This window comes from Dipodomys spectabilis, unplaced genomic scaffold (genome assembly GCF_019054845.1).
Source record: "Dipodomys spectabilis isolate Male_0828 unplaced genomic scaffold, ASM1905484v1 ptg000019l, whole genome shotgun sequence".
NCBI classification, from domain to species: Eukaryota; Metazoa; Chordata; class Mammalia; order Rodentia; family Heteromyidae; genus Dipodomys; species Dipodomys spectabilis.
In genome coordinates this window covers 8457943-8472521 of record NW_024870696.1, presented here as the reverse complement: position 1 = coordinate 8472521, position 14579 = coordinate 8457943, and the positions used below count along the sequence as shown (strand labels likewise).

Here is a 14579-nt window from a genome sequence, read left to right as displayed (position 1 = left end):
TAGTCAGAAAAGTAATCAAAGCTTGAAATCCAGAAAGCTGGTTATTAGCAGTTCAAGACTTTAATTTGAAAATAAAACTTTTCTAGAAAATACACATAAATTTATACAGCAAGCTTCAAAGAAAAAAAAGATTTCTAAATTATCCATTTCGTTTCCACTTGTTATTTCTAAAATAAAGGGAAATATAAAACTGTGAAACACATTAGATGTTGAGTATTACCACCTTCATGGAAATTTTACTATCTGGGCTAGAAAGAAGTTTCAGAAAGAAAAATCGTACTCAAATACTAAGTTTAAGAAATGTTAAGATTGTCTAATCATTATAATATTTATATTAGATATTATAATATAATATTTTCATAATTATAATGCATAATTGTTTCAGAAATTGGAATATTTTTGCAAGAAAACTAACGGGAATATATTCAGTCAGATTTTCCACAAAGCAGCAATGAGTATTTTGTTTTACAAAGCATGAGAAGGAAGGCATAAAATCAAGCAAGGTGTCTCCCTACTACTTTCAAGGCAAAGATCAGGAAAACTGGAACTCTGAGGCCAGCAACAAGGTTCTATCTGAACAACCAAATAAAACCAAAAGGACTGGGGTGTGCCTTGAGTGACCAAGCACATCCTCTGCCAATGCAAAGCCATGATTTCAATCAAAATAGAAGACATCATTGTAACCTAGTGGGAAAGAGCCCAACATTGGCATTAAAATGCCATGACTCCAGCATTCACCACACAGAATGTTCTTCACACCTTACTTATCTTTCATTTGACATATGGAAAATGAGATTTTAATAAGGCATATCTCAAATTTTGAGGAAGAATAAATGAATAAAACATCTGCTATTTCTTATTTCTAAAAAAATCTACATACTACTGTTCATTAGATAAATACATTTACTTGTTCTAGATGTAATCTTTATAATCAATATAGAATATTTTATATACGTTCATATTGTCTCTAAAACTATACTTTGAGTTACTGGAAAAATGAAAACATAGTTTCCAATTTTCTTGCAAAGAAATTGAGTGGGAACTGCATTTAACATACATTTTGTGGGGTTCTTCATTTTTTAAAATTTGCTTTAATCTTGAATTATAGATGCCAAATAATTGTATCCTATCATTACATTGTTTTAAGTATGAACCTTTTTTTAGTTTTTTGTCTGCCTATGTTGTTAAAGTGGCCTAGAACTTGCTAAATAGCGTGGATTGGCCTCAAATTTGTGATCTTCCTGTCTCAGCCTACTAAACGCTGGTATCATAGGTATGAACCACCAGACCCAGCTAAATATAACTCTCAAAGACCTGAGCAACTTAAACACAATTCTAAAGCTCATGGTAGAAATATGTAATTGTTTGTTTTTCTTTTTAAAATATACCACTTGAGCCATAGTTCCATTTCTGGCTTTTTGGTGGTTTATTGGAAATAAGAGTCTCACCAACTTTCCTGCCTGGGTTAGTTTCAAACTGTAATCCTCAGATCTCAGCCTCCATCAGCACACAGCTAAAATCATTATTTTTTCAGTTGGCACGCATTGTTTACTATGAGCGAGTTTATTATGATATTTCCATGTATGTACACAGTACACTGTGAACAAATTCACCAGTCTCACCAAATTCCTATTGCTCCCCTTCTCCGAGCCTCCCCCTTTTCTCTTGGAGTTTGGTGGGCTTTATGTTGTCTTCATAATATTGTAATGTTGTATAATATTGTAATATTCTTCACTCATTTCCCATTAATGTTTATTCTTCTTTAATCCTCACAATGACAACATGGTCAACTTGCAATTCATTGTAAACATTGCAAACATAAATTTTGCAAAAACAACACATCAAATGTACAGCTGATGGTCTTTATATATCTCTAAACCAGGTTTTGGAAACCCAGTTGCAGTGCTCTGTTTGTGGATAAAAAGCCCATTCATTTAGTTTTATTCCTGTCAAAAATTTTTAATTATTTTAGTTGACTTTTCCTCTTTTTCTTCTTGTTTCAGGGCTTTGAAGACTGCTTGGTATTTGATGAATTAATGGATAAATTCAATAATGATTTTAGTAAGTAAAATATCTCTCTTGGGCACAGCCTACCCTTTTTGATGAATGTGAACTTGTTTTTGATCCTCTGTGATCACAAACCCATTCACACATTCCCTACCCAGGTTTATTAAAAGTTTTGTATTAACAGATATAACAGACATAGAACCCATGTCAGACAATGAACACCCAGAGAGGGAACTGGCAGTTATTTAACATTTGTTCCTGAATGTCTATATTAGTTAGCTTTCCATTATGATAACAAATGCTTGAGGCAATCAGCTCACAAAGATAAAAAGGTGGTTGTTTGGGCTCACAGTTTTGTAAGTTGCAGTTCATGATCCATTGGACCGGATTGCTCTGGGCCGATGGAAGGGCAGTATTACCATCATGGGGAGGAAGTGGCAGAGCAAACCACCAGACCTGGACAGAAGGAAAAGAAGTCCCACAATCCTATTTGCGGATACCCCACCCTCCAGAGGTTCAAAGATTTCTCAGAAATCCCTACCTCCCAATAGCAAGTTCCTGGGGAAGGAATCTATTACACGTACACTTTTGAGGTACACGGACAATCCAAACTCTAGAAAAGGCTATGCAAGTGACTCATTCATGTAAAGATTTAGCGTGAAAAAAGTCATAAAAACTTGTAGTGGGCTGGGAATGTGGCTCGGTGGTAGAGTGATTGCCTCACATGCGTGAGGCCCTGAGTTCAATTCCTCAGCAGCACATAAGTAGAAAAAGCCAGAAGTGGCACTGTAGCTCAAGTGGTAGCTAGCCTTGAGCTGAAGAGCTGAGGGACAGCGCCCAGACCTAGAGTTCAGACCCCATGATGGACAAAAATGAACAAACAAACAAACAAATAAATAAATAAAGCTTGTAGTATATGTGCATTGTATTATCTAGAAAGTAAGCAGGTGCCTGGATCTAAAAGATGGCTCTTCTTCCTCTTCCTCCTCCCATTTCTCTTTCTCCCTCTCCCTTCATCCTTCTTATCCTCCTACTTACCCTCCTCTTCTCCTTCTTCTCCTCCTTCTTCTTTTCCTTTTCCACCTCCTCCACCATTCTCTTCCTCCTCCATTCTCCTCCTCCTCCACCTCCTTTCATTCTCCTTCTCCTTCTAGCTTTTCTTCCTCTCTTCTCTTTTTCCCAGTTATACACACAATGCTCAGAAACAAGAGGGTGTTATTTTTCCCCTTTTAGCTTTCAGCTAATTGGTTTGGGATTCTGTAGCAGAACATACTGTCATCCCTAGTTTTGAATACTTGAGAGTAGAGATTAAAACAATAATAATTGAGAAAAAGAATAATAAATAACATCACTGAACATTTGACATGTGTGGGGCATCTTGTTACTTTTCAAATTATCTCCTTTGGTCCTCCCCCAAAGCATCATTGATACTAGTTGTGTCCTCATTTTACGGGTGAGGAATTGGAGATAGTTAATGAACTTGCTTACAATCATGTAGCCAGGAAATAGCAAAGCTGGAACTTCAGCACAAGTTTTCTTACTATGTAAACAGCATTTTTAAAAGGTGAAGTTGTTTGGTTGTTTACTTGCTAGTCATTTGCTAAATGACTAGCAACAAACCAGTTTAAAATGTTAAATATGAAGAAGACATGGAACCTGTATTCTAAGCATTCACCAAGTAACAGAAGATGGGTATTCAAACAGATGAAGTATGTATGTGTAGTGCAATGAAACAAGTGGGCAGGGTTAAGGGTTACTTACAGTGGTTTATAAGAACCCATTGCCATCTCTGAAACAAAGAAAATTATGCATTTTTTAACCAACCAACAAGTGTAATCCTACCCAACAATTAACTTTATTATTTATTTAATTTCTAGTTATCTTTAGTTGTGCAAAGGGGTTTCAATTCAACAAATATATTCTAGCTTTATGGCAACAAAAATATAGTAAGGGCATTGCTCAGTAATCACAACTTGGGTGGGAGCTGGTAGCTCACACCTGTAATCCTAGCTGCTCAGGAGGCTGAGTTCATGAGGATAATAGTTTGAAGCCAACCCAAGTAGAAAAGGCCATGAGACTCTTATCTCCAAATAACTACCAAAAAGCCAGAAGTAGAGCTGGGGCTTAAGTGGTAAAGTGCTAGCCTTGAGCCAAAAAGCCCAAGGACAACATTCAGGCCCTGAGTTCATGCCCCAGGACTGACAGAAAATACTAATAACCACAGCTTCTAAGTCACACAGTATGCTTTCTATACTTGAGAAACTATTAGAGAGAATATTGGTAGTGAATATACCATTTTCACTTGACTTACATAGAATCGGGCATGTTTTTGTACATTGTTTTAAGAGCATGTATTACTTAATTTGGTTTCTAGGTATGTGTCTTCCTGAATTCTCAAGATTTAGGATTCCAGATGACCATGCAATTTCAGACCTATCTATGTACAATTATGTAGAGGTAAGGAAAGTTTGACCCTCTTCTCTGAAATGCTTTACTTACAGATAAGCAATTCTTTTCCCTCCTCTTTGCTGAGTCCCATCTATTGCATGCTGCATGAGTGGATGTGGATAAGAACACACACACACACACACACACACACACACACACACACACACACACACACACAGTGTTCCTAAAGCATGGTGCTCTGATTATGTAGCTAGTGACAATAACTACCCCTCTTTAAAACACATTATTTCAATCTTTACTAATGGGACATTTAAGAATCAACAGAAATGACAAAATGTTTAATTACTCATAAGTTCATGCCTTAAACATTTAGAAAAATAAATGAAAACGTATTAACACATCCTCAAATACAATTTTGTGTTATCTCCAAATTATCTTTTGGGCTGTGTTTATATAATTATAAAATATAAGAATGAAACTAATATTAAAATGTTACAATTAAAATTAAGTATTAAATGAAAATAAATATTATACAAATAAAACAGAATACAATAAGTACTAAAATATGAAAATATAAGAAACATTAAATTACCTTTCCATTGTTCACCATAAACCTGCATATTTAAAGACACATGGAATATTATCCTTTGAAGTCTTATGTACTAAAAAAAGTGCATAATTCTAAAGAAATTAGTGGTCCAAAAGAAATGTGTTAAATATGCATTTAAAGAAATGCCTATTCTTTCCATTTTTGAATGAGTCACATGACAAGATCTCAAGTGGTTGTGATTATAGTTTTATAAATAATGGAATGAAAAATCTACAAGGTAGAGCTGAGCCCTTCAGGAGCTGAAGCAGGAGGAGGATGGGTTTTAGCAATCCTCAAACTAACAACAATCTATAGGCTAATTATTTGAGGAAAAGTCACTGTTTTACACTTCTCCAAAAGAGAAATAAAATGGTCACCAATTTGAGTGGAACTGTATCATGCTTGTGAAGAGAAGTTCTAGAAGAGAATGGAAGAGTTTATTGCTGTATATTGCCTAAGTCTAAAAACAAAGGAGCTACAGTAACACAATATGGGTCCTGATAAGGAATATTAGATTGAGACACATATGCTTAAAAAGAAATCCCTTGTTGTCATAAACAGTATTATAAACCAGCCAGGAAGCAACAGAAAGAGGTCTAAACTTTGAGTTCACACATCATCTATAAATCTGGATGAACAAATTCTTTGGGAAAATAGAGCTCCTATGCTGCTGATCGCTGAGCAAAGCAGATCCTGCTGATAAGTTTCATGTTAATCACTGTACATTTAACCTACTGAAATTTCTTTGAAGGAATTCAAATAACTATCGTGAAAGTGTGAATTTGCCTACTTTGTGTACAGCATTGTGATGAGTGGGAATGAAGAGTAATGACTAGTTGTTGGAAGCAAATTAATTCCGCTATTTTTAAAGAATTTTTCCCGTCATTGCAGATGCGGTCCCATGTCAACTCCTTGTGGTTCATTTTTCGAAAGAACTTAGAGAGATTTCTTCATGCTATTATGCCATCTACCTTTATCCCTCTGTATACAATGGTAAGGTCTGGTTAAAGACTTTACTGTGTTTGAAATGCTTGCTTAACTATTTAAGAATACACACAAATATGTCTTAAATGTCCTGACAGGTCACTTTTTCCAGAATAAGATACCATGAGGCAGTGCAGCGCTGGCATTGGCAAAACAAGGTTAGACAATTAATTTCTTTCTTTTGTTTTTAACGGAATAAGTTACATTAGTACAATAAAAATATGATGTGGTAAAGTGTTGTAGTGTTGAGGTCATATTTGTTTTATAAGAATACAGAAATTACAGGAAAAATACCAAATGTTTGCTATCCAAACAAAAAAAAAACTACTCTTCTATGTACAGAAGACAGAGGGAAAACTGAACAACTATGCAGAAGAAGCAGAGAGAGAGAAATATAAAGGACAAGGAGAAAGAGAAAGGAAGAGGGAGATAGAGAAAACTTCTGAAGAGATTCAAAAAAGAAACTGACATTCTTATTTCATTCAGCTCTTTATTTTAGAATGTGATCCATTCCTGACATTTGCATTGTAAAATGTTTTTATGGGTTTAAATTATTAAAAAAAAATCCAACAGAACTGAATTACCAATTCCAATGCAAACACTATTTGATCCTAATGCAATGCACTGGGCAGCTAATCTAAATGCCATTAAATGGGATTCTGATTGGTGATTATCCAATTTAAGATTATAACTCCTTTCATTCATTTAACAATAGTTTGATTGAATTCATGGATACTGAGAACAATGATGGGCAAGATTCAGGCCCAACCTTGCACAAGGCTCAGAGGCTATTAGAGAAGATGGAAAACTGTGGTGTTTAGAGATTTACAGCTCCCGGGGAGACAGGGAATTGGGCTATACAGGTAAAGGCTAAAGTAATATAAGCAACAGGCTTCAATAGAAAGAATAAGCAATTCAGTGAAATGGAAGCCAGCACACAGGGGTGAGAATAAACAGAGAGATGGCTGGAAAGGTGGGCTGGGCCTTTAGCATCCTAAATATTAGCTTAAGAGAAACAAAGGGTCCAAAGAAAGCTCAGCAATTCCATTTGAATTTTAGACAGATCATTTTGTTGTGTGGAGAATCATTAGGCCATAATCAAGATTTATCTACTCTCAAATGAACAAAATTGGGTCACAGACCTCAAAGAGATAATGGCAGGACAGAAGGCAGAACAATAGGGTATGATCTCAATCAGAAATCAAAAAGTTCAGTTGCTGTTTCAGGATAAAGGATGGAGAGGAAATTGTGTAAGTGGAAAGTCGAGGTATAAAATCTCAATCTCTGGATGGTACAGATTCTTGCTGTCCTTGCAGGTGATAAACAAAGGACTCTGTATGTTTGGATCCCTGGTGGCCATTGGTAGTGCATACCTCCTTGTGCAACACCTGTCCCGGAGACCTCTACACTACTTAAGACTGCCATGGAACTGGAACAGCTTACTCCTGCAATATGGGGCACGTTTTCCTTCAAACTCCATGCAGTCACTACAATAAATCCTCCCATTCACTGGCAGTGATAGAAAGATCCCAAAGTAAAAAAATGGGTGATTTCTCTGACACCAAAATCAAGGATCAGAAAAAGGATGGCTTCATCACCATATTTAATTCATTGCTGGAAGACAGTTATCTGTGTATGATTAACATAATGTAGACTGTGTTACTTGCAATTGATAGGGGGAAATCCACAGCTATTTTTTGCAAACCCACAGCTTCCCCTCCACATCATGCATGCAGAATTCTACATTTAAATTTGAAATTTCAGTGGCTGATTGTTTTCACTTCTCAGAAAATAAGGCCCCAGCAGGACTTTACCGTTTATGTGTTTTCTTTAAAGACCTAACAGGACTCACAGCAGTATTGAGACACAACCCTGTGGAGTACAGACCACTTCATCATCTAGAGGGAACTTGTCTCATTCACAGGCTTACTTGAAAAACATCAGTTTATATAAAGTCATGTGTAGCTATACACAAATTGAATAAATTATGATATATTCAGGGGACAACTCCTATGGTACAACGCCTATGAACAACTAACTTACCGTTTCAGAAAACAAACGCTAGGAAGCTGGGACATCGGTTTTCAGGAGTGGGGGAGATCAAGGGGAATGAGGCAGATGATCAAGGATGAGAGAAAAATCCTAGCATTTAGTGAACATTTGTGAAAATGGAACCCAGTAGCTTGAGGGGATGAGTGAAACTGGGAGACATCAAGGAGAAAGGAAGAGCAGGCACAGATGGTTCACACCTGTAATCCTAACAACTCAGGAAGCTGAGCTATCCTGGGCAGGAAAGTCTGTGAAACTCTTACCTTCAATTAAACAGAAAACTGGAAGTGGCGCTGTGGCTCAAGTGGTAGAGCGCTAGCCTTGAGCTGAAGAGCTGAGGGACAGCGCCCAGGCCCAGAGTTCAAGCCCCACAACTGAAAAAAAAAAAAAAAAAGGCAGGGAGAGGAAGAGTGACATTGATGGATGTTTGGAACTCATAAACTGATGTATTGAATTGGAACTCTTTTAAACAACTATTTTAAGATGATTTTTTTGTCAGTCATATAGGTAAAGCAGGTATTCAGTAGAGTCCCAAAGAGTTCCAGAATGAATGTTTTATTTATTAGTCTTCAAATACCTTCCAAAGGAAAAGACCACTAGTGACATACTAAATGCAGGATAAGAAAGGATTTTATTTACAAAGCAAATATCTACATACACGAGAGCAGAAAGGAAACAGAGAGAGATAAGTTTTACAGAAATATGAAGTCATATTTTATTTCATATCAGACCCCCAGAAGCAATTTAGTGCTTATTACTAGCTTATTCTTGAACTACGTATGGTGACAGAATTGGCCACAAGATTGATTTTCACAAGGGAATTTGGTGAAATATTTTTTTTGATTCTTACTTCCTCAATAGGCTGACAATCACTTAGAAGTCCTTCAAATATGATTAATTAGAATGAGATAACACTAGAAGAGTTATGTAGGAAATAAAAACTAGGCAATGAAATTAATGACTCAGTGTTTTCTGTATTGTCAAAGGCATTCTTGAGTCCTAATATTTCATGTCTAGGGGAGGAGAAATAACTTTTGCCTTGTTCTACCTTAGGTTCATTCCATAATGAAACACAGATGGATAAGAGAAAAAACAAATAGAAGTGTATGAACATGTACACATTCCATGTGTATGTGGGAAACACCCACAGAATAAGTAAAGCTCAAAGAGCAAGTTTAACACTCCCTGGTGTATGCAGCATCTTTAACAAAGGAAAATAACTAGAGAAGTGACCAGAAAAAGAAAAAGGACATTGAGAATTTGAGGACAGCAACTTGCAGGAAGGCAAATAAGTAGGGAGTTTGTTACATTGATTCCTTTGGTGTCATCTCTCTGCTGGAAGGTGCCCAGAGTTGTCCCTGGTGGTTACCTTGCCCTTCCTGTGGACTGACTGATAAGAAATGAAGAATAAATAACACTTCTTATGAATACACTTGAACACTTTTCATCTTCAGATATGTTTATTTACTGAGCATTCCTTTTCTAAATCCAGAACTCTTGTCGAAATGTGAAAAATTATTAAAAGGAAAAATAAACACCTGTCACACTCACATTTGAAATGTAACCAACTACCATCATCATTACCTTTCTCATGGGTGTCGTCTACTACAGAATTAACCATACACCACAGCTACCCTGAAGTCATCCTATTCTGTTGGTTATGATGCTTCTTACTTCCATCTTCTGGAGCTTGCTCAGCAGCCTATTCATGTGAATTTCCTTTTTTATCATGTGTTTAAACTATGTGTTTGTAACAACAGCCTTTTGTTTTAAAGATAGGGATTTTCATTCCAGAATTAGTTCCGTAAGAAACTAAATTTGGTCAGACACACAATATGACACTGAATAAAATCCAACGTCACAGAAAACACAGACATGTTATTTCACACGTGTTTATGAGACACTATTTTTAGAGTGAAATAACTTTGAGGAAAATGATGTGCTTTGGCAAATAGAGTCACTTAAAAATATTTTTAAATGGAAATTCCACCACATTAGAAGATGATGGTGCCATAAGTGGTTCTTCATGTAAAGCACCTATTGAATTAAAACAATTTGCCTCACATCACTTCATGAGTCCACAGAACATATGGCAGTCTCCATATCCTGCTGGGCCATTAAAGTTCTGTTCATATTATATCGAATGGGGATTCTAGAACAATCCTTATAATGGAAATCCAAACACAGTGTCCAATCCAAGGCTCCATCTTTCATTTCTACAAAGGACGAACTTGGATTACATCAGCTTTGGATCCACTGCTTCTGACACTGTCATCAACTGACAGGGATTCATCACTGGTGATGATAAAAATGATGGAAGAAGAGTTAAAAGTCACTTTCTTCTTTGGCCTGTCCCCATCTTTCTGTGACATCACAATGGGTCTAATCTGCATCTCACTTCCCGCCGCTGGTAGGTCTTTGGCCGGCCGCTGGCATCTCAGCAACCGGAAACATAGGAGCTGCAAGAGGGATCTTCGAAACTGAGAGAACAGAAAGGTTATTAAGTAAACATCTGGCTCCTCATCTGGGTTCACATTCAAGAAAAAATGATTAAGCTAAATTGCTATGTGAAGAAGTTAAAGAAAGCAGAAGTGAGCGGCTCACTCCTGTAATCCTAGCTACTCAGGAGGTTGAAATCTGAGAATCGCAGCTCAAAGCCACCTGGGGCAGGAAAGTCCGTGAGAATTTTATCTCTAATTAACCACAAGAAAACCAAAAGTGGCGCTGTGGCTCAAGTGGTAGAGCACTTGCCTTGAGCTGAAGAGCTGAGACACAGTGCCCAGGCAGAGTTCAAACCCCATGATCCACAAAAAACAACAAAAACAAACAAAAAGGCAGAAATGGATGTATGTATCTGGTATTTTTACTGATTTTCCTTCATCTGGGAAAGCTCATGCATCGAACATTGATCTAAACAGAAGGAATAATTAACTTTATATTTACATGTGCTATACATGGTCATGAGTCACTTACCACTTAACAGTTCCTATAATTAGCATTTAGTTTATATTCAATTTAAAAAGAGTTATTTGTTTGAGTGTGAATTTATCAAACCATTGTTTGGTAAGTCCTGTGAACTAAAGATGTATTATTGTAAGGGTTGAGTATATGGGCCAAAAAATGTTTTCTCCTAAAAATTGTGAACCAGACCCAGTGTTTTGATTGCTTTTATTTGTTGTAACTTTTTAGAAGTGTGTTTTCAGGAACCAGAAACATTAGGTCTATGTGTGTTGGGTGCGCAGACATACCAAACTGTGTCATGTACTTTTTATTATACTTTACATAAAGGTTAGAAGCATTGATTAGGGCCCCCTCTTTGGGAGAAAGGCACGCTAAATTATCAATGACTATATTTAAAATATTTAAGGTTATAGTCCTTCATTTAATAACCTACAAATAAAGCGTAAGATTAGCATATGCTTCATGGTAAAATTAATGAGTATGCTGCATAGTTCAGTAAGAGGTAAATATATAAACTTGTTTTTAATTTAATAACTTAGTGATAAACATAAAATATTTTTGATGAATTAAGGATAATGTTAATATTTTACCTAAAAAGTGTATCCCTCTATTAATAGCACAGAGTTATTATTTTGGTAATAGCCTATATCCTGTCTGGTATCACTTCCTTTTCTATCAAATTCTTGATTTGATTTTCCATCACTGAAGCTGTTCTGAAATTTTTCTATAAAGATGTATTCCCTGCCCCCCTTCCCCCCCCCCCCCCCCCGGCCAGGGTATAAACAGTGGCTTAATGACAAAGCTTACCTTTCTGATCATGAAGATATAAATAACTGGGTTGTATATCGTGCTTGATTTAGCCAAAAGGTAAGAAACAATAGATATTGTTGGAGTGACCAAGTGACCATGACTATTAACCATCAAGAAGCAGGTCACGATATAAGGCATCCAGCACATGAGGAAAGTGAGGGCCATCAAAAAGCACATTTTGGCCAATTTCTTTTCATATTGTAAAATCTTGATTATTTGAATTGTCTGAAGATCTTCAACACAACGAAGCTGAAGAAAGGAGAAAGGAAGGGTTGACTGTTTTTGATAACAGATATGCAGTCATGATTCTTGCTCAGGATTCTGTTGCTTTAGTGGAAAAAGCTTCAGTGGAAAGAGAACTGGACAGAACATTGGATTGCTGACTTTTGCTCCAAACCCCATAAGTGTGCCCAACCTTCATCTTTCTGAGCTCCCATCTCCTCAGCTCTGATAAACTGTAGGTAAGCTAACTAACCTCTTAAATTCTTTAATAATTTTTAAAGCTTTTCTAATTTACTCAAAAAAGATGAAATAAATGATTTGCCTTAATCTTGAAGTTTTATGAGACAGTCTGAGTCACCATAAAATGGAAGGAAATTCTGTATACTGGAAACTCTTTTATCTAGAATGCTAGTCTGGAAATTCTCCAAGCTGGTCACAAACTCGTGTCATGTATAAGGTTCTGCACCGCTAAGCCTATATTGATCTTGATGAGCACTCAATCCCTAAATCAGTTTTTTCCTAGAAACCATTGTGTTTTTCATTGCTGGTAACTATAAAGTGGGGTTTGATACGAAACTTGTGTTTGATTTCATCAGGAGTTGAACGGTGGGGATGGCACGGCGCTTGGCACACTCAGAGACTCCCATCTGTCTGAAATGAGTTCATCTTCCCTGAGTGTGGCCTTGTCAAAGTTATTGAGAAGCAATGACCATAACTACAGAGTTCTTTGAGTTCTTCAGATAAATTCTGTATACATTCTTTTCTTATCATAATTGTGTTGTTAACAAAAGGGAAAGAATATCCCTGCACACAAAAAAATACATTAGGAAGTGGAGCTATGGTTCAAAGTAGTAGAGTGCTAGCCTTGATCAAAAGAACTCGGGGACAGCACCCAGGTCTTGAAATCAAGCCTCTCAACTCACACACATACACACACACACACAAAGTATTTTTAAATAAAAGTTATTTCCAAATATAGCAAGAGGTTATACTAATTTTGTTATAAAAGACATGCATTAATAATTGTTTCTTAAAGGGTACCTAAAATTGTTGATAATCATATTCATAATTTTAAACTGGGAAATTTATTATAATTCAAAAAGCTTTTACCTTTTAGTTCTAGCCTCATCATAAAACTTAAGGGAATTTTTAGCCAGGCGCTAGTGGCTCGTGCATGTAATCCTAGCTACTCAGGAGGTTGAGATCTGAGTGGCTCAAAGCCTGCACAGACAGGAAAGTCTGTGAGACTCTTATGTCCAGTTAACACCAGAAAACCAGTAGTGGAGCTGTGGCTCAAAGTCATAGAGCACTAACCTTGAACAAAAGAGCTCAGGGACAGTGCCCACGCCCTGAATTCAAGCCCCACAACTACCAGAAAAAAAGTGGGGGAAAACTTTTTTCCAAAGAAATTATTTAAAGCATGTGCTGATGGTATTTAACACACACACACACACACACACACACACACACACACACACACACACACGAGCCGAGATTCCTAAGTTATTGATATCATCCAAAATTATATTTAAGAAACTATACTGTTGTTAACATTATGCTTCCCAATGGACAACTAATACAGAGAAGCATGGCAATTAAAATGTTTGTTCTTTTAGATTATAAAGGATTAAGGCATGACTTTACATTTCTGATAGTATTGATATGTGTGTACAATTCTATTTTAGAAAAAAATATTTTATTGAATGTGATAGGGTGTCATTCTGTTTTCAAAACATTTTAGGAGCAAAGGGGCCTAATTCCCATTTAGGGTTCTGGTAAAAGCTGCATATTTGGAATCCAAAGATCTGGACTCATACCTACTTTTATCCCCAGTGTGATGCTGAGAAAGCCAATTACCCTCTTTAAGGGCATACCCCATTAGAATTAACAGAAGCATGGGCCAGAAGCTCAACAATAGAATGCCTACCTGGGACACGGGGGGCTCTAAGTTCAAATCCCATTACTGAAAATTAACTGAAGCTGGTTTCCAGTACCATTTATATAACTTTAGGATTGCTTTTGAGATTAAATGCTTACTGAAATATATTTGAAATGAACATAGTTGCCTGTATATGTGGGATCACCATTTTTGACTCTTGTTTCAATTAACTAAGATATACGTGCATCTCACTTATATACTCCCCAAGCCATCATTATCTAGGTTCCATCTAGTGTTAGCCCTAGTCTTCTCTGAGTAGAATGCTTATTTATCAGCTCAAAACTGAAGCATATGTTGGTCTATACTTTCCCAGATGCTTTTTGCTATAAGCAAATTACTTAGATTTGAAATGTGAAATTTTGGTGATTGTCTTTTATTTTTCTCCTTATCTTAGCCTTTTTGTTTCTTTCATAACTCTATCCCTTCATTATGTTCATTCAGCATTCCTAAAGAGCCCTACTTTGTGGCCCACATCCTTCATTTCATATTTTGAGGAACATTGTCATATGGATGAAGCAAGAGCACATTATCATCATATTCATTCTAAAGTAAACCACTTTTATGGCAAATTATTTAAGATTCCTTCTAGAAGTGACTGCTACTTAGAAC

At 36.4% G+C, this 14579-nt stretch overlaps 2 protein-coding genes across 2 annotated transcripts in view; one reads left to right on the top strand and one right to left on the bottom strand.

Annotated features, from left to right (window-relative positions):
- Positions 1-7953, top strand: part of Kmo (kynurenine 3-monooxygenase) — a 30553-nt gene extending 22600 nt beyond the window's left edge. Inside the window, 6 exon segments of the mRNA XM_042674507.1 lie at positions 2004-2061; positions 4382-4464; positions 5897-5998; positions 6088-6147; positions 7306-7422; positions 7424-7953. Of these exon segments, the coding sequence (XP_042530441.1) occupies positions 2004-2061; positions 4382-4464; positions 5897-5998; positions 6088-6147; positions 7306-7422; positions 7424-7642 (639 nt within the window). The 3' untranslated portion in view covers positions 7643-7953.
- Positions 7954-8652: 699 nt separating this feature from the next.
- Opn3 (opsin 3) overlaps positions 8653-14579 on the bottom strand; it is a 30718-nt gene continuing 24791 nt past the window's right edge. The window contains exons 3-4 of the mRNA XM_042674508.1: positions 11807-12058; positions 8653-10518 (exon numbers count right to left, since the gene is read on the bottom strand). Coding sequence (XP_042530442.1) covers positions 10255-10518; positions 11807-12058 — 516 coding nt within the window. The 3' untranslated portion in view covers positions 8653-10254. The remainder of the gene's footprint in view (positions 10519-11806; positions 12059-14579) is intronic.